This window comes from Coregonus lavaretus (genome assembly GCF_964263955.1).
Source record: "Coregonus lavaretus genome assembly, chromosome: 28".
Lineage (NCBI taxonomy): Eukaryota > Metazoa > Chordata > Actinopteri > Salmoniformes > Salmonidae > Coregonus > Coregonus lavaretus.
The window spans coordinates 29,027,884-29,052,458 of NC_140015.1; the positions used below are offsets into that span (position 1 = coordinate 29,027,884).

The window sequence follows — 24,575 nt, forward strand, 5'->3', positions numbered from 1 at the left end:
TAACCCCTGTGTATATCATACATTTACCCAACCTGGCCACTTGAAGGAGCTGTGGAAAAATGTATTTCAATGTGCTGGTGAGATGTGTCATATATACATTTCAACTCCACATGGCATCTATAGATTATGTCGTCTTTATTTGTTCATTTGACATTTTAGAATTACCCTGGGGAAATTGTATACCAGATTAGATAGCTAACACAACTTTGTGTCTTTTGCGCATCCCATAGATAGAAATGGGTTAATCAGGAAACTATTCGAGTCCTTAAAAGAAAAGAGCCCTGTGTCTTTAAAGTTTATGTAGCAACAGAGGGGTTGCAGGGATAATGCTATTGGGGCGGCAGATCAGTTACTTCTGACGTTCCAAAGCCTCCGGGAGTTGGCTCAAGATTTCTTGTCTTTGATAAGGTCCTAGAAACTTTGTTGTAACTTTGTGATCTGTAAAATCGCCGGTAAAAGTTATTATAATGTTTTTTGTTTTTTTATTCACCGCGGCCATCGATTCACCAGTCTCGGAAAACATGAAAAGATAAAGAATGAATATGTGTCGGTGAATTTGAATGCACTGTGTGTTTTTTTTTTAAGGGAAAGGGGGAGTATTGTTTTCTATGTAGCTTTCGGGACTAGGCGGTCGGTTCCTTACTTTTGAAGTGCGCTGTTTTACCCTGAGCCCAGAACGTATTGGAATAGCCTACGGTATGGCATGGCAGCATAAAACGTTTGTAAAGAAAAGGGAGAAACTAAGCAGTATTTTTTCCCCTGGAAAAACTGCATTTTTCTTTCTGCAACTAACACGAAACAAATCGGACTGTAAAGGGATCTGTCGTGGACTCGACTATTGTGGATTATTATTTTTCTGTGGATAAAAAACCCCGGATACTTTTGGAAGACCGACTCGTGGATCGATGGTAAGTTACAAGAGTGTGTTCCTCGCGCTGGCCCCATTGGAGTTCCTTTGATGTTCTGTTGACTTTCTTTGAAGTAATATTGCTGTATGCAATTAACTTAGTTTGCTAGATACAGAACTCAAACAAGTATCATTCGGTGTATTGTGCGATTGTTTTTCGTTGTGATAAGTATTTGGGCAGTTTATATGAAGTTTGATACGCTTTTTAGAGGACTATTCATCACTACATAAGTATTTGGAATTCCTCCCCCCATGAGATCTGAATACTTGTCTGTGTGGTTGGACGTTGGATAAAGCAATGTAGCCTATTTTACCCACTAAAGATACACGGGCGTTATGGAATTAGGTAGTTGCACATGTATATTATTTCTGGTGCAGTCATATTTGAAAACCGCGATGTAGGCTAATGAGGATCTCGATTCGGCTGTCTTATTTCGGTGGCTGGAAGTGATCCGATATGTAGCGCTTTCGCTGCAAAGCAATTGTTACAAATTCGAAAGGTGATATATTGTTGCAGCCTCTGATGATCGGAGGCTTCAATGTAGCCGTTAGCAGCCATCGGTAGTCGGCTCCGCTTCCATGTCTATAGCCTGTTTCTCGTGGAATATAGCTTGTTAATCGGGGCCCTTTAAAAAAACTAACAAAAAACAAACAATTTGTGGTTGATGATGTTGGTAGGCGGTTTCTCTGATTTCTATAATTTTGTATCTTGGTTAGCCTACTTCAAACGGCAAGTTCAGTTCTATATCAATGCTTTCCATCACGTTTTCAAAGCATGTCCTATAGCCTAGTTTAGTAGTCTGTCTCTTGAATATTTTTAGGGTTGTGTTGTCTATTCATTCTGACCGTTTCGCTGTTTTGTGACGCTTATGATAAGCAAATAGTGAGCAGAAAGTGGCGTGCACGCCTCGTTGTGGATTGGTGTCTGTTGGTTGGTTGGTTGGTGGTGTACTGGACATGTGTTGCTCGCTGCGGCGTATTCAGGATCAGATTGGGCTTGATGGCCAGCTAATTGTTGAGGTGTTCACGAGAACACAGGCTCACTAATATCGATCTCCGGTAGGCTATTGTGTACAAATGTCGCTCTTTTGTACTTGTATTGTATTCCTTCTAGGCTACTTGGTGTTTCCGCCCAGCAGATGTTTGTGTGGTCTTGGGTTATTTTGGATTTATAATGTTCCTATGCAGTTAATGAAGTGGAGCGAGATGATGGCAACTCAAGCTCGTCAGAAGCATCACTCACTCTGTTGGCTGTTTTATGAGTTTATGCTAAACCGTGCGTGTGTGAGAACTTTTTGACCTGCCAAATTTATGTTGATGATCACTTTCAACACCAACATTTTCTCAGGAAGATATGGAGTACAATATTTAGGATGTGTCAAAGTGAGCACGCCAAATACAATCGGATGAGTCTGTATTTATGTACATCTGCCGCACCATTCCTCTCTTCTCTCTCTCTCTCTCTCTGAAAGTCTGTAAAGGTTCTGAAAAGACTTCTACTGCATTTATGCCTTTGAAGTTTCCGGTGGATCTGAGTTTGATTAGATCAATACTTCTGTTTCAGAGAGAAGACGGGCGGAGAAGCTCCCCCGCTGACTAGAGAGAGTGAGGAGATTACTGTAGCGATCAGAGGAGGCAAACAACACACAGGCTTTCTGTTGCTACTGCCTTCGGAGCCATGAGCAGAGCGCTTATACCGGACCATATCGCCAATAGCTTCCGAGAAGATGCTCCCCGTCCCCCGGTCCCGGGGGAGGAGGGCGAGGCGCTGCCGTGCTACCCCGGCAAACTCGCCATGATGAGACCCCAGGGTACCGCGGTCAAAGCGATTTTGCTCGCGCCTCCCGGTTCCACTGCAAAGAGGAATGAGGATGGACTTGGGGAACCCGAGGGGAGCGCTTCACCGGATTCGCCGCTAGCCCGGTGGACCAAGTCGTTGCATTCTCTTCTTGGGGACCAAGATGGTGCTCATCTTTTTAGGACATTCCTGGAGCGCGAGAAATGCGTCGACACTTTAGACTTTTGGTTCGCCTGTAATGGTTTCAGGCAGATGGACCTCAAGGATACCAAAACGCTGCGAGTCGCCAAAGCTATTTACAAGCGCTATATTGACACCAGCAGCATAGTGGCCAAGCAGCTCAAGCCTGCGACCAAAACCTTCATTCGGGATAATATCAAGAAGCAACAGATTGATTCATCTATGTTCGACCAGGCACAGACTGAGATCCAGACCACCATGGAGGAGAGCGCCTACCAGATGTTCTTGACCTCGGACATTTACCTCGAGTATGTGAGGAGCGGGGGCGAGAACCCTGCTCATGTGAACCCTAACGGGCTAGGTAGCCTGAAGCTGGTGTGTGGGTACCTGCCCACCCTGAATGAGGAAGAGGAGTGGAGTTGTAATGATTTCAAAGCCAAAGCGCTGGCTTCTGTGGTTGGACTTTCTGCAAAGGCGCTGAGGGCAACAGTGTCTATGAGGATGGTGGAGGTGATGGAGAAGGGGTACAGGTAAGACACTGGTCCCTTCCTATTTCACATACTATAGCCAACTAGTAGGGGAATGTTGGGGAATGCAGTGACTAGCCTAATGTGATTGGTTCTTTATTGTAAGTCATGGATAATAACTATGATATAACATCAAAAGAGCATATACTGTCTCAAAATAGACAGTTTCAAGATGCATTTTCATCTCACCTTGCTTGTGTTAGCTTGTTGTGGGAGATGAGAGATACCTTACACACACACACACTCTCCCCCTCTTGGTCTCTCTCTCTCTCTCTCTCTCCCCCCTTAGCTCTCTCTCACTCTCTCTCTCTCTCTCTCTGAAGGATAAATGTTGTTCTCTAGACTCAGAGTGCAGCCCTCTGCTGGCGCGCAGCTCTGCTGGCTCGCCTCGGTTTCCGAAGCTTTGAAATAGTTCCGCAGATAGAGGGATCGTCTTCCACGGGAAGTTAACAGAGCACGTCTGGCCCTGGCCTCGGCCCCAGCCTGTCAGCCAATAATACATGATGCCACTGCTCTGCTATGCTGTGCCTCAGCCACACACTGCTTTGGCAATTTCTAAGGATAGGGAATACATCTCATTTTATCTCGAACATGACCAATAGTAGGCTAGTCATTCGAAATGTTCAGAGCCACTTCAGAGCAGTGGTTTGGTTTCACTTATCTGGAATTCATGGTCATATGTGTATTTATACATCTCAGATATCCAATGAGTGAAAAGGGAGTGGTGTTTTGCAGAGTGTAGACCACATAGCTACAGGTGAATGTTTATTCATATCATGCATACCTCAGTTGTATCCTCCCCTTACTGCTCCTATATAAACATAGATTGTATTTACCTTATCTTAATGGGAGTGAAATATGACAATTTACTAATGTGTTAATCCAACAAGCCATTGATTAGCTGGCCTGTATATGGATGAGGGTAGCAGTAGGACATGAATCAGCTGATGATGCCCAACCCAAGGCCTGATGGTTGTCCTGAATCAATGGACGATTTAAGTTGAACATTTCTAAAGAGGGAGTCTATCAGGCTGTAGAGCCCCGGTGCCAGACTGGTGTTTGGCCTGCAGGGAGGGGAATTGGGCTACTTTTGAGTGGTTTTGGCTGGATTTAGGCTCTGATTTGCCTAGAAAGTGTCAATAGAATCTGGCAACACACTATAGGGGAGGGACCATGAAGATCATGTGTTGACAACCGAGCCTGCCCCATAGGAGGATTAAGAAGGACATGGGTTCGTATCCCAGTGAGGCATCAGTTCAGACCGATCTCCAATATTCCATCACCTGGTTAGATGGTCTTGTTCTGGTTTTTAATCAGAATGACAGGGAGTCAGGGCCACCCCTCTACCTCCCTCTGTAGCTGCTTCCTCTCCCTGGCATGTGGAACTCATTTCTTCCTCCTCTTCTCCCTGAATCAGATTATTCACAAAAACCACAGAGCCGCGACAGCAGACTCATTCTCTATTTTTTGCTGTTTTCTCTCTCTCTCGTGTGATTCTCCTCTGATTTCCCCCTTCTCCTTTTTTCTCTCTCTTTCTTCCCCACTTATCTCTTCCTTTTGAAAACGCTGGGATGTGGGAACTAGGCGTACTTTAGAGGGAGAGAGAGTGGAAAGGAAGGCCAGAAAGGGGTTGTGGTGGGGACTGGGAAGGGGGGGGGGGGTCTCCTCATGAAAGAAAGCAAAAGAATGAATGAGGGGGTGAGAGAGGGAGGGAAATATGTGAGGCCAGCTGTGCTAAATACCTGAGTGTTTGCAAGCCCCTCTGAAGGTCAGGTTGGAGCTGGGGCCTATGGCTTTAGTCATGCTGGGCCCCTCTCTCTCTTCCTCTCTACCCCTCTCCAACTCTCTCTCTCTCTCTCCTGCCAGTGGGCCGCTCATAAACAAGAGGCCCTTCTCCCCCTTTACTCTCCTTTCTTTCCTTTCCCTACACACTCTCACGCTTCCTGTCTTTTTTCTTCCCCCTCTCTCTTCCCTGCCCTGGCTGTGAGCTCAGGTTCTCTCTCTCCCTCCCCTCCTCCTCTTCTCTCATTCCCCCATTTCTTATTTTCCTCTGCTGGGGCAAGAATGCATCACAGCAGGAGGAGATGGGCTATGAAGCAAGAGTTATTTTTTGTTTAGTTTATTTCACTTTTGTTTATCTATTTCACTAGCTTTGGCAATGTAAACATATGCTCCCATGCCAATAGAGTGAGAGGGGGATTGGCCAGTTTTAAGGCCAGTATGACTATGGTAGTACTAGCAATGGGCTACAGCAGCCAAAGCCTCAAACACAGGCCTCTTATAGGGTGTCCAGAGAGGGAAGTGTCCTGGTCGCCCTAGACGTTTACTTACTTACACACGCACACACAGCTGTGCCACTCGCCCCCAGAGAGAGACCCTGTCACATTCCTCAGGCCCTGTGTGTAGTGGAACTCAAGTCATTACTGTCTGAGACACACGCACACACTGGTGTTGTCACGATACCAGTATCGCCATACTAGGAATCAAAGGAAACAACAGGAAGCGGACTACATTTCTTAAGGAAAACTGTCTTAATGTTGAAAAAACAGCCTTATGTTGTCACCGAGCTTCACGTTTGTTTTATTTGTGCAAGCTGTAGCACATCATATTTTACAAAAGTAGGTTTTAAAGGACCATAGATTTTAGTCTGCTTCATGTTTTCTTTTTTTGCCAAGGAAAATCTGGTATCGAGTATCACGATACTGGTAACGTGACAACACACAAACACACAAACACACACAAAAGGACTAGTTTCAAGTTTGGCAGCATAGGTCCCCAAATATCTACAACCCAGTTACACTTATTTCACAAGAAGAGAAATAAACACCCTTAGCTCTGTTTTAAACAGATGAAAGGTACAAAAAATAAATAATGTAAATGTACTCTTGTGTATCTGATGTATTGCTACCCGAAACATGTATTTAAACTGCATTGTCCTGTGTGTGTGTAGGTCCCACAGGCGAGGGGACCCGGTCAACCCGTACCATGTGGGCTCGTTTGCCCCCGCCACCAGCACCAACGACAGCGAGGTGTCCAGCGACGCCATGACAGACGACTCCATGTCCATGACCGACAGCAGTGTGTAAGTAGAGGTTAACTCTTTAAAATGTGTGTGTGTTTGCTGAGGGAAATGACTGAAGCCTCTCTGGTTTGGAGTATACTGATGGTTACTATTGTGGGAGAGTGTCATGGGAAGTAATGTTTGGAAACGTTCTGGGAAAGAGTTTTGATTCAGAGCCTCTTAGCCGAACCTGAACATTGTTTGTGGTTTCCCTGACTTGTCCTTGTCTCTGTGGGGGCGAGAGGCACAACTGGCCATGGGAACCTTAACACTAACTCATGGAGACTATTCAAAGTGTATGGAAATAGTTTTTGTTGCACAAACTGAGCCTGTCATCTGATGCTAGCTCCTCTTTGATGGGGTTCTAAGGAGGTTCCCCGGTTCTAGGCCTCGGTACAGCTCACCTGGAACTCGCACTGTGTCAGGATTAGAGAACCCTCTTGTGACCCCGAATCTGCGCGCGCGCACACACACACACACACACACACACACAGTCCTACTACGGGATGAGAGAATAGGAGCCTGCCCCCCCATGAAAGGAGCCTGGCTGTTCCTCCTGACACCTCAAAGGCCTGCTGGCCAGAGTAGAGCCAGACCAGGGACAGGAGAGCATCTAGACCTCATCCCCAGGCCCTAGCCTTGGCTCTAACCATTAGGCTACACCCCAGTCCAGCCCTCCTTAGGCCCTAGACCCCAGTCTTACAACACAGGCTCCAGCCCCATTCCCCAGTACAGTATGTTTGGAGTCTGTTTAGAGGAGAAGTGTTGCCATGGTGGGAGAGATGAGATGAAGTCTTAGTTGAGTCATGGCTGTAGTTTTGCCTCATGACACATGACCGTAATCAGAGACGCAAGAGAAAGCAATACATTTCATGAGCTCCTTTTCTCTGGTTCTCATATACAGTCAATGAACTAAGTAGACCAGACCCAGCTGCTAATGCATTAGTGCCTATGGGAGAGCCACCCCTTAAGTAGACTGGAACTGTGACCCTTTCTTTCAATGGTAAACAGCTTTTATGGGATATCTTCAATTATCACCCATCTTTGACAATAATGTTATCTTAAAGTCAGCTGTTTAGGATGACCTTGGGCCATTTGGTCTCATGACACACTTGTGACCGGAATTGCTAACTGGCAAACCGTAGTCTCTGTGAATCACGACCTAGCTAAAGAATCCTGTATGGAATAGAAATTACTTTTATTTTACAGCCAAGGGAGTGGTTTAGTAGAATATGGCAGCTATAAAGAGTTTATGATACGAGTCTGTAACTTTCTGACCGGTGTATCGATCTAGACAGGCCTAATCAAAGCACTGGTATAGAGCCTAGCCCTTGATAGTACAGGCCTAGTATCCTGCACGTACTTTGAGCCCGATGACAGCAACAGAGACGAAAGCCTCCAAAGCCATACAAACGCTCTCCTCATTTAAGATTAGAATGTCTGTCTTTATTTACATTTACATTTTCGTCATTTAGCAGACGCTCTTATCCAGAGCGACTTACATACATTTTTCATACTGGCCCCCCGTGGGAAACGAACCCACAACCCTGGCGTTGCAAGCGCCATGCTCTACCAAGTGAGCTACAGGGGACAGTGCTGCCCAGCCCTTTTATGATGGTTAAAAGGGCTGGGCAGCACGGCCAAAATTTAAATCTCATTTCTAGATAAAGAAAATAAAAGGGGGGGGTTGCTTATATCTTATTTATGGATTTGCTTGGAAGCTGGGGAATGCAGCTGCGCAGACTTCAAACATTACCTTATCTCACAAACCAGCCTTTTGATGTGGGGAGATCAGAGGCAGGCTTGCCAAATGAAGACTGGAGCAGTTCGAAGAGGGGAGGGGGCAAAGCCATGACTGTGGGATTTCAAAGCTTTGAAAGCAACAGTGAGACAAGCGGCAGGCGGGTGCACTACTCTCTCGGCTAGGCTAGGTCACTGAGACACTGCAGTTTATAGGGCAGGCTAGGCTGGCCCGGTAGAGAAACACTGGCTTTTTCTCTAGGTTGCTTGGTGTGAACGAAGTGCCTTAAGGCAATACTAGATCTGACAGAGTTGTATTTTGAGAGCTCTGTGTGGATTGGATTGGCCAGGCTTGATAGGCCCTATACTATGATTGCAGAATGTATATGGAGGGTGATCTGGAGGGTGATCTGGAGGGTGATCTGGAGGGTGATCTGGAGGGTGATCTGGAGGGTGATCTGAGAGGAGAGATTTGACTGTGATGTTTTATTAGCCTACATGTTATGATCATTTTCTCCCTGTTGGACTGACACTTTGATCAGTGGGTTTGTGTGTGCACGTTCCAAACAGTATAGTTTGCTTCTAGACTAGTCATTTCAGTTGGATTCCAGGGAAAGTCAATGGCGGGATGCTAATGCTAACTTTGTGTGTACTACTGCTGGTGATGAATGCTAACAGCTAAAGCCTGGCACAGCGCTATGAGAGGGCTGAGTGATCCTTTCTGGGCTCAGTTAAAAGGAAGTGCAGGGGTGTGTGGTGAAGTGCCCACTGCTCAGGGAGCCATGGCTGGAGATGAGTGTCAGTTTTAGGGCAGATGAAATCCCCTACTCTGTCAGAAACACAGACCTGAGCCCTAGCAGAAACCCTATCCAATGTTCACCTCTTGCTCACTACACCTCAGATTCAGAATTGACCTGAAATATATTGTATTTTTTATCTGGGTTAAATAGGGGGTGATTGAATAGCTATTAGGTGTCCAATGAGCTGCTTCCTGGTTGGGTGTGTGTTGCTGTGACTGATTGGCTGTTTGACCTATGTATCCTGTGTGTTTCCCTGACAGAGATGGCATCCCTCCCTACAAGCTGGGCTCCAAGAAGCACCTGCAGAGAGAGATGCAGCGCAACATGAGGATGAACAGCCAAGTCTCCCTACCTGCCTTCCCTGTAAGTATACACACACACACAGCCAATGTCCCACTTATTAGTGCTTTTCAGTAGTGCAACATCCATTTCCATGGGCTATTCAGGTCTGCTCTTCTATGTATAGTACCACCAACTCTATTCCACTTCTTCCATTGAACAACAACCACAATAACAACAAAGATCTGAGAGCAAAGCAGATGTCCATGTTCAACCACCCCACACACCAACCCTCGCTAACTTTGGTGTAACCCACACCCCTGTTGGGTTCCTTGAAGTCTGCAGGAGACTGTTTCAAAGCTGTTTATCCGGTGCATTCTAAAGACCCAGTGTCTTCTCTTCACACACTGATGATGCAAATATACACAGAATGGAGAGATGGGGAGATCTCCCTCCCTCTCGCGGCTTTATCTGGAGGCTCTAGAATCAACCGCTGCTCCTCCACACACACACACACACACAGCGCTTTGATCAGAGGATGAATGGAGCAAGCGCAGAGGAAAGTGACAACTTCCAACAGCGCTTGTCCCCCCCCCCCCTCCCTCGTTCAGCCTGTACCCCTCTCCCCCTCCCCTAAAACGAGGTATCTGAGGGAAGAGTTGGAGTGTGTCATGTGAGGGTCAGGGGGGAGTTGGTAACTGACAGGCTTTGGAAAGGCCAAAAGAAAGGAAAGAAGAGAGTTGGAGAGGGGAGACATGGGAAAATGAGTTTTGGGATGGCCAAACTAGCAACATCAGTAGCTAGTTGAATCAGAATTTGTGACCCCCTTTTCTTCTCCACCCAATTGTATGCTTTCTTAAAAGAGAGTCCGAGATGGAAGCTTCTCTCTCCTTCTCTTTGTGCTCTTTCACACTCCCTTTCTCCTTCTTTCTTCTTCTTGTTTTTGTTTCCCCTCTGATTGGGTGATAGCTGCCATTCCCAAGATGCAGCAGGAGCCTCAGGACGCATGGGCCGGGCAGACACTGTCTCTCTCTCTGTCTCTCTCTCTGTCTCTGTCTCTGTCTCTGTCTCTCTCTCTCTGTCTGTCTCTCTCTCTCTCTCTCTCTCTCTCTCTCTCTCTCTCTCTCTCTCTCTCTCTCTCTGTCTCTCTCTCTCTGTCTCTCTCTCTGTCTCTGTCTCTCTGTCTGTCTGTCTCTCTCTCTGTCTCTCTCTGTCGCTCTCTCTCTCTCTCTCTGTGTCTTTCTTCTCTCCCTTCATCTCTAATACAAAGAGATGGGAGGAACAAAAAGAGAGGAAGAGAAATCAAGAAAGCCCCAGTGCAAAAATGACAATGATAAAATAACAGACACACATAAGAGGAATATTGACTCTACTGTACCTCAGAGGTGCCCAGCATGCAACAGGGAAATAAATGACCCCTGCTCCTCTCTGATTTCCCTCCATCCCTCTCTCCCTCCCCTGCTGCCTGCACACATCTCCCCATCTTCTCCTCCTTTTAATCCTCCCTCTCCTTCTCCTTCTTCTTCCCCCCTGTCGATATGTGACTTTTATTCCTAGATGTAAAGCCACTGCCCCCCTCCCCCCTTCTCCCTCCCTCCCCCTAGTGAGTGTTTGATATTTGACGAGGGCCCTTTGAAGTGTACAGACTTCAGAGGGGAAGCGCTGATGGCTTGGTTGCACTACAGAGGGAAGACGCAGAGAGCCCAGGCTCCAAGGAGTGTGACCAACTGCCACCACACACCCAAGGCCCAGGGGCGGGCACTGCCAGGGGTGGAGGGGGCACAGGGGCAAGGATGGGATGGCTAGTGGGAGGGAGAGGGCTCAGGTGGAAGACAGACACCGACCCCTCCTTTAACTGTGTTACATCTCTCTCTCTCCGTCTCTCTCCTTCCCGCTCTCCCTCCGTAGCGGACGCGGAGATGTCCTAAGGAGATGACTCCGGTGGAGCCGGCAGCGTTTGCTTCTCAGCTCATCTCTCGTCTGGAGCGGCTGAAGAGAGAGCAGGAGACCATGAGCTCCCTGGAGGAGAGGCTGCAGCAGATACAAGAGGTGTGTGTCTGTGTGGATGAACTAGTAGTTGGCTTTATAGATGTGGGAATCCTTATCTGAAAGAGGTCTATGGCAATGTTCTAATTGTTTCCTTAAATAAAGGTTTTTTAAAAAGTGTGTAATTCAATGCCGTTCTTCTTCCCTGACCATGTTTGTCATTGAGATCTCTGCTAACCTAACCGTTCTGTTCTCGCTGTGTGTAGGAGGAGGAGAGGGACGAGGCCGAGGTTCCCGGCAGTAGTGCCCCCCTGCTCTCCCCCCACCCCCTGTCCCTCCTGCCCACCGGCCCCAACGATGAGGACCCCCAGGCCATTCTGGACGACCACCTGTCCCGCGTCCTAAAGACCCCTGGCTGCCAGTCCCCCACCACCGTGGCCCGCCACTCGCCCCGCTCCCGCTCTCCAGAGCACAGGACTCTTTCCCGTGGAGGCCCTGGTCTCAAGCCCCTGGTCTCACCCGGGGCCTCCAGTGGCTCCTCCAGCTTAGGGGGCTTCTCGGTAGGTTTCACTCCAGGAAGGGCCCTCGCCCTGGGCAGGCCCAGCAGCAGCACCAAGCACATCCACCACCACTACATCCACCACCACGCCGGTTCCAAGAGCAAGGAGCAGATCGAGAGAGACGCGGCCCAGAGGGTGTTGTGTCTGTGCCCCGTGCGGTCTGAAGGGGCGGAGGTGGGTCCCCCGTACCCACGCAGTCGCAGCCTGGGCAGGGAGATGGAGTCATGTGGCAGAGTAGAGTCCAACATGGGACGCTCCAGTTCCCTGTCTCGAGGGGGTTGTCGGTCAGGGGCTGAGGAGGAGGCAGCAGAGGGGGGTGAGGTCGTGCCCCTCCAGCTACCCAGCGACAGTACAGACCGCTCCCAGAACGTGTGGCAGTGGATCCTGGAGAGTGACCAGCAGGGCAAGCACCACAAACCCCACAGGTAGGGCAGTCTCTCCACTTCCTGTTGTAGTCCTCTCCCAATGCCTCAGAACTACATTTCCCATCACTTGTTTTCCTTTCACTGCAACTTACTTATTGTAGTCCTCTCAGTACATTTAAACTAAATTCTCATCACTTCGTTTCACAATCACATCCCATAGTCATTTACGTACATGCAAAGTACGTTTCACACCATTCCCCACAATTGGCCCCTCCCACTTCCTTCCATTCTCCATGCTGATTGGCTGTTTTTGTCTTTGCCCCACAGTACCCAGAGCACTAAGAAGGCGTATGGTGGCGGAGCGGCGTCCAACCAGACACACACGTGGGGCGGCGGGGGCGCCAGCGCCCATCTCCGTGCCCACAAGCCTGCCCACCCCTTCATCCAGGACCCGGCCATGCCCCCTCTGCCCCCGCCCAACACCCTGTCCCAGCTGGAGGAGGCCTGCCGCAGACTAGAGGAGGCCTCCGTCTCCAAACCCCCCAAGCAGAGGTACGAGCCGCACCCCCCACCCCCCCGGACACACACTACAATGAAGATGTTGATACTTTCACTAAAACGTTGGTGATAGTTTTCCCTGTAGACAGTGGAGTGCTAAGCTGTCTGTGTGTCCCTGTGTGTGCATATTGACACTCCCATGCATTGATCAGTTGTTTTACTATACCATTGTGATTCCTACTGTGTTGAAACCTGTCTGTGGTTAGATGGTATATGTGTGATGCAAGAGACGGTACCACCACATTGTACTGTAATAACATTCTTCTATTGTTTTCTGTTCTTCCCACCAGACACTCTACATCCAGTCTCCAGAGAGAGAAGAGCCACCCTGTGCCTGTCCAGAGTGGGCCCTGTCCAGCCTCATCCCCCCCTGGTCCCTGTCCAGTACCGTCCCCCCTCAGCCCTGCACTCACCCCTGGTCCCTGTCCAGTACTGTCCCCCCTCAGCCCTGCACTCACCCCTGGTCCCTGTCCAGTACTGTCCCCCCTCAGCCCTGCACTCACCCCTGGTCCCTGTCCAGTACCGTCCCCCCTCAGCCCTGCACTCACCCCTGGTCCCTGTCCAGTACCGTGCCCCCTCAGCCCTGCACTCACCCCTGGACCCGGCCCTGATGCTTCTCTCCAAACAGAAGAGTACGCATCTCCTCTCTCTGCTCCTCCTCTTCATCTCCTCTCCTTTCTCTCCTCCTCCTCCTCTCTTTCCTCCTCCTCTCCTCCCTCTGTTCCTCCTCCTCCTCTCCTCTCTCTGCTCCTCCTCCTCTACTCCTCCTCCTCCTCTCCTCTCTCTGCTCCTTCTCCTCCTCTGTTCCTCCTCCTCCTCCTCTCCTCTCTCTACTCCTCCTCTCCTCTCTGTTCCTCCTCTCCTCTCTCTACTCCTCCTCCTCTCCCTGCTCCTCCTCCCCTCTCTCTACTCCTCCTCTCCTCTCTGTTCCTCATCCTCTCCTCTCTCTACTCCTTCTCCTCCTCTCCTCTCTCTGCTCCTCCTCCTCCTCCAGTGTTCTTCATCGTTTTCTAACTCGTAATACTACTCCTCTGTGCTCTAACATGATATTATATGTGTAGGAGGGAGGGAGGAAGATATGCATGTCACACACACATGTGAAGTTCCAGCCTTGTCTGCTTCTTTTTCTTTCCCGCCTCCCTGATCTCTCTTTGTGTGTGTGTGTGTGCGTGTGCAGCGTGCATGTGTGTTGTAGTCCTTGCCCCCTGACTGCAGAGCCTTCTTTCATGGTGCTGAATTGACTGACCTTCAGAGAGCAGCACTAGAACTGAACAGGCCCTAGTTAGCCTCCCTCCCTCTGATGTAATGCTACAAAGCCTTGGACATGGCTGAGGGGGAGAGGAGAGCACACACACACACACACACACACACACCCTCCTGTGACTTGAGTAACATCGGGTGTGTGTTACACTGTGTCGTTCACTCCCCTCTCTCTCTCCTCTTTCTAGACAGATGTTCTCTACTCTCTAGATCATATACCAGCCTTTGCTCCTGCCCTGGTCCCCTTCCACTCTTTCTGTGTAGCAATAGCTACTACCCACCAAGCATGCTTTTTAATAATAATTGTATATAGGGGAAAGTAAGTGTGTTCACACCTCTCTCCTCTCTCTCTCCCCCTCAGACTGAGAGAGAGCAACAGGGTTCAGCAGCAGCAGGTGGCAACAGGCTGCCATGTTGCTCCAGCCATGGGTAGTGAGACAGAGGTAACCTACTTCTTCTGTGGTGAGGAGATCCCCTACCGTAGGAGGATGAAGACCCACAGCCTCACACTGGGACACTTTAAAGAACAGCTCCGCAAGAAGGGACACTACAGGTATGGAGACGGGCTATTATGGACACACACACATTAATGCACGCACACACACACACACACATATACACAGTCTGACAATCTCACACACTAGGTCACTATTATGATCAGCTTGGTAAGAAGGGGGCACCCAAAAAGTGTCTTCATAGCTCTCCTCCCTAGCTGGTAGGGTCATTAGAAACTCTATCACAACTCTATTCTGTTGGGCTGAATGCTCACATTGTCTTCATACTCTGTGTGTGTTGTGTGCAAAGATATGCCTGAGTTTGTGGTTAAAATGAAGGAAGAGGAGTGAATGAGAGACGGGGGGGTTTGCAGGAAAGAAGAGAGGGAGGGAGAGAATTTGAAGTGGGGAGTGTTTTGGGTCCCATCTGGTATTGATTTCCATGGCAAGGCACACTTAATACGCACGCCTTTGAACCCGGCCCCTTTCATTTCAACCAACAAAGACTCACACAAATGGCCAGCCTTGCAAATTCCTCACCGATGCTATCAGGCAGCCTGCCTTAAAGACACACACACACTGAAGTACACACACACACACATAGAATAACACGCACTGAAGCGCATCGGCATCATTTTCTGGGATATTTATTAGTCATATTTCATGCGTAGTTTGTTTGAATGTATAACTGTAAGTCGCTCTGGATAAGAGCGTCTGCTAAATGACGTAAATGAATGGCACATCGTTAAATGTCGGCCAAGCTTGTTTGGGATACTACGGGCTTGGTCACTATTAGAGGTATCTCCAACAGTTTAGATGATAACTCTGTTGTTCCAATGTGCTCTGGATTACAAGAATGGTATCAAGAGTCAAGCATTGGTTCATAACTAGTACAGAATGATGGTTTGTAGAGATATGATGGTAATGCATCACGTATTCAGTTTCTCTTTTAGGCCATGGAGCAAGGGAACACTCTAGGGCTGTAGCTCGGGTCCAGAGTTTTTCCTGGTCAGGTCACGTGGAACCTAGGTCTTAGGCGTGAAAAGCATGGATGCATAGTGTACATTCACTCTCTCTCTTGTCTATGTAGTTGATTATCTTGTTTCTCTCTCAAACCATTCACATTGTTAGAGGGGGATTCAAAGCTTATGGTTTTAATAGCAGTAGCAGGGAGAAGGAGGGGGGGAGAGAGAATGTGTGGAGTTGGGTCATTTGAACATGGCTTGCGTTCAACAAAGAACAGTATGGCCCAGCCCTGCCAGACAATATTGCTGCCAGATGTTGCACACTGAAAACTCTCTGCCACATAAAACATGTTCCAATGGAAATACTTATTTCTCTCGCGCTCTCTCTCTCGTTCTCTCTATCTCTCTCTCCATTTCTCTCTCTCGTTCCCTCTTTGAGCAAATAAGATCTGTGCTCCTTTGAAGTTTTTTGGAGAAGGATAGAGCCCCTTCTCCCTCCCTCCCTTCTCTGAAATAAGGCTCCAATTATCTGGCTGTCTTAGTTTCTCTTTCATGTCCTCTTATTTACCCAGTTCATACTTGGCTCGCCAGAGAACAATTGATTATTTCCCCAGTCAGAGTATTATTATTTTTCTGATTTAATAGAAGCTGTATGTGAGACCCCGTTGCACCCCCGTTTAGTGAAGTCTTCCTGTGTTTCAAATGGAGACTGGTTTTTATTAGTGAACACCCTTTCCTGTATGTGTTTGCGAAAAGTTTTTAAAAAATATATACTTTCCCCAAATCTTTATGACTTTGTCAGCCCCTCTTGTAAAACACTAGCTTTAGGAATTCCAAGGCGCAGAACGTGCACCACCCCACACATGGGCAAAATGAGGCATTTTTCCATTACAGAGTTAATGGCTGAGGTATACAGCACTTACCCTTCCTCCCCTGCTGGTTCTTCTTCCTCTAAAATGAAGGAAGGTAGTTTTGGGGGGGGGGGTAGAGGTGGTCATTAACAGGGCCAGTGTAGTCATCATGGCTGATGGGAAGAGGCGAGGACCCCCTCAGGTGGTTGGCCGCTTAGTTCAGATGGCCCCCCCCAAAGACCCCTCCCAGGCTGTCTGACCGGGACCCTTCCTTGGACAGCTTCCTATATAGCTCACACAGAGGGAAGGGCAGAGAACATGGTGTGTGTGTGTTTGACTGTGCACTAATGTGCGTTTGGAGTCAGGGTTTATAACAGGCAGACTTGCAGGCACCCAAAATCTCAGCCTTCTTTAAATTAAGGGGTATTTTTACTGAGGGCCTAATGATAACCAGTTAGTCAGAAGCTGGAGTAGCTCAGTACCAGGGCAGGACTGAGGAAATTAGAGGAAATTGGTGGATTTTGAATTGGTCCAGATCCTCTTATATCCAATAAGCCCCTGTAGGACCAGAGACTATCAAAGACCACCCCTATAATACAGATGCCATTGGTTCAGTCTGAGGGTTAGTTGAGCGTGAAGTGGTGTTGGTGCATGGTAGATCACAGGAGTTTCTCTCCTCCCCTCAGAGTCCAAAGGGCTGGGGGGAGGCTAGCTCTTGACCTCTGACCTCAGTGGCCGTCTTCTCTGGCCCCTTGCACAATGGCTCCTTTAGCTGGGGTAGGAGAAGTAGGGCTTAATGAAGGAAAAGAGACGCGCGCACACGCAGAATCTAAATGATAATGTTAAACCAGATCATATTGAATCCACATTACATTATCTTCATTATGTGTCTTGCTGAATATACGGTGCATTCGGAAAGTCTTCAGACCCCTTCCCTTTTTCAGTTACAGCCTTTTCTAAAATGGATTAAATAAATAAAAATTCACATCAATCTACACACAATACCCCATAATGACAAAGCAAAAACAGGTTGTTAGAAATTTCTGCAAATGTATTAAAAATAAAAAACAGATTTGCATAAGTATTCAGACCCTTTGCTATGAGACTCAAAATTGAGCTCAGGTGCATCCTGTTTCCATTGATCATCCTTGAGATGTTTCTACAACTTGTTTGGAGTCCACCTGTGGTAAATTCAATTGATTGGACATGATTTGGAAGGCACACACCTGTCTATAGGTCCCACAGTCTGACACAGTTCATGTCAGAGCAAAAACCAAGCCATGAGGTCGAAGGAATTGTCCGTAGAGCTCCGAGACAGGATAGTGTTGAGGCACAGATCTGGGGAAGGGTACCAAAACATTCCTGCAGCATTGAAGGTCCCCAAGAACACAGTGGGCTCCATTGTTCTTAAATGGAAGACGTTTGGAATCACCAAGACTCTTCTTAGAACTGGCCTCCCGGCCAAACTGAGCAATCGGGAGAGAAGGGCCTTGTTCAGGGAGGTGACCAAGAACCCGATGGTCACTCTGACAGAGCTCCAGAGTTCCTCTGTGGAGATGGGAGAACCTTCCAAAAGGACAACAATCTCTGCAGCACTCCACCAATCAGGCCTTTATGGTAGTGGCCAGACGGAAGCCACGTCTGGAGGAAACCTGGCACCATCCCTGCGGTGAAGTATGGTGGCGGCAGCATCATGCTGCGGGGATGTTTTTCAGCGGCAGGGACTGGGAGACTAGTCAGGATCGAGGGAAAGATGAACGAAGCAAAGTACAGAGAGATCCTTGATGAAAACCTGCTCCAGAGCGCTCAGTACCTCAGACTGGGGCGAAGGTTCACCTTCCAACAGGACAACGACCCTAAGCACACAGCCAAGACAACGCAGGGATATACCTTCGGGACAAATCTGAATGTCCTTGAGTGGCCCAGCCAGAGCCCGGACTTGAACCCGATCGAACATCTCTGGAGAGACCTGAAAATAGCTGTGCAGCAACACTCCCCATCCAACCTGACAGAGCTTGAGAGGATCTGCAGAGAAGAATGGGAGAAACCCCCCAAATACAGGTGTGCCAAGCTTGTAGCGTCATACCCACGAAGACTCAAGGCTGTAATCGCTGCCAAAGGTGCTTTAACAAAGTACTGAGTAAAGGGTCTGAATACTTATGTAAATGTCATATTTCAGTATTTTTTTTATATATACATTTGCAACATTTTCAAAACCTGTTTTTGCTTTGTCATTATGGGGTATTGTGTGTAGATTGATGAGGGGGGAAAACTATTTAATAAATTTTAGAATAAGGCTGTAATGTAACAAAGTGGGGGATGCTGTACCGTGTATGTGTTGGATACCATACTGTTCAATAGTACTGTTCCATGTAATCCAGATCTTCTATGGTCTGGTTGTGTTGGCTGTACTGTACAGATGGTTGACCTGTTGTCACTAACCCCCTATCTCCCCTCCTCTGTTACAGGTACTACTTCAAGAGGGTCAGTGATGAGTTTAAGTGTGGAGCCGTGTTCGAGGAGGTGTGCGACGACAGCTCTGTTCTGCCCAGGTACCAAGGGAAGATCTTGGGCAAGGTGGAGAGGATGGACTGATACCCCTCCAGAACTACCAGAGGAATATATAACAGAAACACACTTTATGAACAACTCTCACACACAAACACACTCCATGGACACCTCACACCCCTGTTCCACCGGATAGTCTTTAAGCTAAGAACTGATGACTGGAGATTCTAGTGAATATGCTTGGCCAGTGAAGCATGGAGGGATGGAGAGAAGAGAGTAGAGGAGTAGCCATCAACAGTCACCATTACAGGACTAGTTAACAAAAACATCTAGTCTTGGAGAAGAAAGAGGAGAAAATGGTGGACTTGGGGATGGGTTTGGATGGGTTACTCTGTAACCATGGTTATGGGTGATGGGTTCCAGAAACGATACGTGAATTGAATGACCACTGTCTGAGGGAGAAGGCGGGGACCGCTGATACCTGAGAGGCTGCTAGAGGTGAAAGTTGGGACTGGTGCCCTATCTGAGCCTATCTCTACCAACAACCCTAGATGTATATGCAGATGGACATATATAATGATTTGTTGATAAATTTAAAGAGTTTATTCATTATTTATTGAAATGTCACTCCCCCTCCCCATAGTCCTGTGGATGGACAAGCTGCTTGGAGAATTGGGAGATGTCGTCTCCAATGTTTCAAATGCAAAGTATTTCGAGTTTTCCCTCCCCTTTCCTGCCATGGCAACTAATCCTGTGGCAGAGGTCTCTGTTCTGATCAATCAGTGACTTCCTGTATATGGCGTAGCACAGGTACCACAGCCTTGTAGTCCGTCATGTCTCAGTGCCTTTGTTTTGTTGCACAGGCTTTGCATAGGGAAAGAGCCCACACTTAGGACAACATTAGCCTCGAACTGGCCCAGAGCCCCAAAATACCCCAAATTGCAGAAAACATGCTTACACAGGTTTACACCGGACATAGACAAGCCCACCAAATGAATCTATACCAACAAAGCTCAAGTTGTTTTGTGTATAGCCACCCCTCATTCCTTGATGTCCAGGCTTCTGCGCAGAACGACAGATCTGGGGTGTATTCATTAGGACGAACGGAAGAAAACTGACTGAAACAGGGAGCGACTACCTTTCCTGGATCTATCCAATAAGAAACACAGATTTTTAATTTTGTTTAGAAAAACTGGTTTTGATATGTGTCCTATTGAATATGACCATGTCTGCCTTCGGGAGACTAGTCGTCGTCGTCGTCGTCCCCCCCCCCCCCCCCTCAAAAAAAATGTTTTGTCACCCGCAAATGTTAGTGGTATTTACGCCTCTGATTGTGTCGAATTGACCAGAGTCTCCTGTGTGTCTTGTTAACCCTGCGTTGCCAGAGGAAGAGGTTATGATGCTAACACACACTACGATGATGCGTCTCAAATGGCACCCTATTCCCTATATAGTGCACTGCTTTTGACCAGGGCCCATAAGAGAGCACTATGTAGAGAATAGGGTGCCATTTGAGAGGAAGTCGTAGTGTTTTACTGAGTACAGTAGCTGTGCCTACATGGATCCCTTTACCGTGTTACTACTCTGTTGTTAGGGTAAGATACTCCCTTGGTTTTCACAAGGGGCTTATGTTCAAAAGATTTTATAATTATGCCTTTTTAGTATCTCCTTGTAATCATGTTTGTTTTATACTTTTTTCATGTCTTTTTGTTTTTGTTCCACCTGTATTAAAACTGTAAATTATGCATTCTATTCTATAGAGCTCCATTGGAAAGATGCCTCGGTACTTTAATTAATGTAATTATTATTATAAAGAGATGTAGCCTTTATTAAAATTTTATATTTTTCAAATGAAATGAGAATGCTCTACTCTGCTTTTTTTGAGTGTATGTGATGGGATGGGATCGTGTGTGTGAGATGAAATTTCCCTTGTCCCCACGAGGACAACAGCTATTTTAAGCTTAACGGTTAGGTACAGGGTTACAATTAGGGTTAGGGTAAGGTTTAGGGGTTAAGGAAAATAAGATTTTGAATTGAAATACATTTTAGATCCCCATAAGGATAGAAAAACAAGTGTGTGTGTGTTTGCGCTGAGCGATTAACAGAAATGTTGGTTCTTTTTTGTTTTTTAAACAATAAATTGACCGAAGTTGGTTCAATATTTTTTTATTCAATTTAGTTTTTTCTGTGAGCTCATTGTGTACATTTCCCTGCAGTTTCTCTAGAGAACTCAGATCATGCCTGAACTGTGCGGTGTAGTAGGGAGTTGTAGTTTCCAACAGGCCAATATTCTACATAGTTTAGCACAGAAAACGTGATCATTAACTACAATGACCATAATCCATTGTGGGCCTACTTGTCTGGTCTGTTTCTTTTACGCCTGCTACATAAGAGACTGAAGAATGCGTGATAAAGAGGGATGCATAGAGAGCCATGATGACCGTCATCACATTGCACATCTGACATACCCATCAGCTAGGATGGCAGGCTTGTGTTACTAGAGGATGATCACCACTTCCTCAACACACACTCCGTTCTCCTTCTCCCTATGCATTCATTGGCTGAGAGCATTCCTTATACCGCCGCCTTTCAAATTGAAAGGGCATCACAATCTTGTTAAAATACCATTTTCACCGCTTTCATCCGCAAAGGTCACTTAATACACTTAAAGGCCTTTTACCGTCTTCACAGGCAAGCTGCTGTATTCAGAGAGGCTCTATGGAGTCAAGACTCAGTGAACTGCTCTTTGTATGAAAGGCTATTTTGGATAGGGTCATCCTTTAAAAAGGCTGGACTAAGCTAGGTAACCTCCAAATAGCTTTTCAAAACTGTGGCTACTTTGGAATTCAGTAGCTATTCAATATGGAGGGCAGCTGGCATATTGAAGCATTGGAACTTGCTGTGGGAAGTTCTATGGAGCACATTGGAGGATAGTTGGTGTGATGGTGTTTTTCTTTCAAGCATAGGACATGCATGCTTCATTCGATAACCCAACACCCAAATCTGTTCAATCAGAAGGTCATATAGCCATTTGAACCAGATCATCATCCTCCTCTTCCTCCTCCTCCTCCTCCTCGTCCATCTCCTCCTCTTCCTCCTTCTCTTCTTCTTCCTCATCCTCCTCCTCCTCAATCTCTTCCATCTCTTCCTCCTAAATCTCCATCTCCTCCTCATCCTCCTCCTCCTCCTCCTCCATCACTTCCATTTCCTCCTCCTCCTCATCCTCCTCATCCTCTTCCTCTTCCTCCTCCTCATCTCATCATCATCCATCTAATCAAGACATTTGTTTGCATTTACAATCTTCCCTTACATTCTCCCATACTGTGCTTGATTCCCTGTCCATGGGAATGAATAGTGACAGTGATCATTATCACTGGGTGTTTCTCACTAATACACATTCATAATGACTTGGCCAGCCTTTGTGCCAATCTGATGTCCCTGTGTATCCTGAGCCCTGACTGTCTACATCTCTCTCTCTCTCTCTCTCTCTCTCTCTGTTGTTATTCCTCCACAGATACCCAGCATCTGTTCCTTGTGTTGCCTGTCACAGGAGAGATCAAAGACTGTCGGCAAGACAACAGTACTAAACAGGAAGTGAAGCCTCGATAACAGAAATTGCCTGTGATTGTATTGTATTGTCATCATAGAGACAAACGGGCTGCCTAAAAACACGCCACTTCAATACAGCTACGACCGGAAGTGACTTTCTGTAGCAGGTTAGGAGTGTATTTTCGATAACGCTTTTCCTAACCTTAACCTAATTTTCCTAACCTGCTACGTTAATTCTCCTAACCTGCTACGTTAGTTCTCCTAACCTGCTACGAAAAAGTGACTTCTGGTCGTAGCTGTATCTAAGTGGCGTGTTTTTAGGGAATCTCAGACAAACAGCGTTTCAACAGTGAAGGTCTTCATCAGGTGGTCCATACAGAACAGCAGAGAAAGCACATCGCAAAGTTCAACACAATATTACAAAGCACAACACAGTAGAACACAGCCAAGCCCAGTAGTGAGAAACAGTTCTGCTCACTGTATGTCATCACCAACCTCAAACACCTTCTCTCCCCAACCAACCCCATCCTCCTTCCACCATCCCCCACCTTGCCTCAGACGGATGTGAGGGAGCGAGACCACCTATTTGGCTCTTGAACCCCCCCATTTTGTGTCTGCCTGAGTTGTGCTCTCAGAGCTCTGAGTCTGCAGATCGGCGCTCCACTCAGGCATCTCCCCAGACGACCGTGGGACTGTGGTCAGGACCCCGGGCCTGGTCTGGACCCCTGCCAAGCATCGCTGTGGTAACAGAACCCTGGCATGTGACCAATCACATGACTAGGTACTTACTCTCTGGTCTTCTGATGCAACACATTCACCACACACACACACACACACACACACACACGCACACACACACACACACACACACACACACACACTCCCTCATGAATGACGGCTGCTAGAGCCAGAGGAGCAGAAAGCTATCAATCAAAAACAGTTTAGGGTTTAGGCTTATTATTTCAGACCGACATGCAGAGGACTCTTCAATTTTAGTCTTACTGTTCAACTGACTGAGTGGAACAAAAACATCACATAGATATCCAGATGAAAGTAGAGTGACCTCATGCAGAATCCCAATAGAAGCGCCTATCTATAGGCATACATCTATGACTTAGGGAAACAGACATAATATAGCTCCTATTTCTCTTGGTAACTTAATGGTATGTAACCAGAATACTAGAAGACTAAAACAAATCTTGCATTGTTGCAGGCTCTGAAATGACACTGACAAAAAGGGAATGATATTTCTTGTTCAACATCACACGTCACTGATCTGAGGAGATTCTCTATCTCATATATGCTTTGGGTAGCAGAGAAGACAGGGTTTTGACGTTCAGTGCTAGGAACACGATACACTGTCTGTGTAGAAACAAAAACAGATAGGCTACATATGGAGAGGGCACTGAGGACACATGGCGAGGTGTGACATCTCCTCTACACCCAGCCAACGGCAGGAGCAAAAAGACACCTTTGAATGAGACAGAGGAGACCGAGGACCATTGTCCTTGTATGTTTATGCTTGTCTAATGTTTCAGTGGGGTAAGCTAGTGATGCCCCGTAGAGCAACAGGATAGTCATTGTTCAGGACCCCTGGTGGAATGGTAGCCTGCAGTCACTCTCTCTCTCTCTCTCTCTCTCTCTCTCTCTCTCTCTCTCTCTCTCTCTCTCTCTCTCTCTCTCTCTCTCTCTCTCTCTCTCTCTCTCTCTCTCTCATTGTCTCTATTGTTCCTCTGTTAGAGACAGCCTTGATTGTTGTCCCTCTGCCTCTTCCTCTCATCTCATTGTCTTACTGTCTCACTGTCTCCTATCATGCCTGCTCTTGTGGGGATATGTGTTGGGTGAGGGTGAAGAAGGGAAGGGGGTACAGGGTGGAGGGGGAGAGGGTGAGGGGGGAGAGGGGAGAGGGTACAGAGAGTGCATGTGAAGTTTTATGGACAACCACGTGTTTTTGGATCTCTGTGCTTCCATGTTTCCCAGGCAGAGGCAACAGGGGGATGGGGGGGGTTGGGGATGGGTGGAGTGGGGGTTGGTAGGGGGAGGATGAGAGAGAGAGAGAGAGAGAGAGAGAGAGAGAGAGAGAGAGAGAGAGAGAGAGAGAGAGAGAGAGAGGAGAGAGAGAGAGAGAGAGAGAGAGAGAGAGAGGAGAGAGAGAGAGAGAGAGAGAGAGAGAGAGAGGAGAGAGAG

The 24,575-nt window shown here is 47.4% G+C and overlaps 1 protein-coding gene across 1 annotated transcript; it reads left to right on the forward strand.

Annotated features, from left to right (window-relative positions):
- Positions 1-713: 713 nt before the first annotated feature.
- On the forward strand, positions 714-20,624 carry LOC311104420 (axin-2-like). Its single transcript, XM_084146251.1, has 10 exons — positions 714-908; positions 2,472-3,415; positions 6,363-6,494; positions 9,274-9,376; positions 11,201-11,341; positions 11,545-12,263; positions 12,531-12,755; positions 13,052-13,393; positions 14,383-14,574; positions 18,800-20,624. Exons 2-10 carry the CDS (start codon positions 2,586-2,588, stop codon positions 18,924-18,926), a joined length of 2,811 nt encoding a protein of 936 aa, XP_084002377.1. The 5' UTR covers positions 714-908; positions 2,472-2,585; the 3' UTR covers positions 18,927-20,624.
- Positions 20,625-24,575: the final 3,951 nt, after the last annotated feature.

What these genes read in the sequence shown, in the direction of transcription:
- LOC311104420 (XM_084146251.1), top strand. Translation starts at nt 2,586, where the DNA reads ATGAGCAGAGCGCTTATACCGGACCATATCGCCAATAGCTTCCGAGAA. An exon ending in TCTCCCTACCTGCCTTCCCT is followed by an intron (nt 9,377 to 11,200) that starts GTAAGTATACAC and finishes CTCCCTCCGTAG; the next exon opens with CGGACGCGGAGATGTCCTAA. An exon ending in AAGCACCACAAACCCCACAG is followed by an intron (nt 12,264 to 12,530) that starts GTAGGGCAGTCT and finishes TTTGCCCCACAG; the next exon opens with TACCCAGAGCACTAAGAAGG.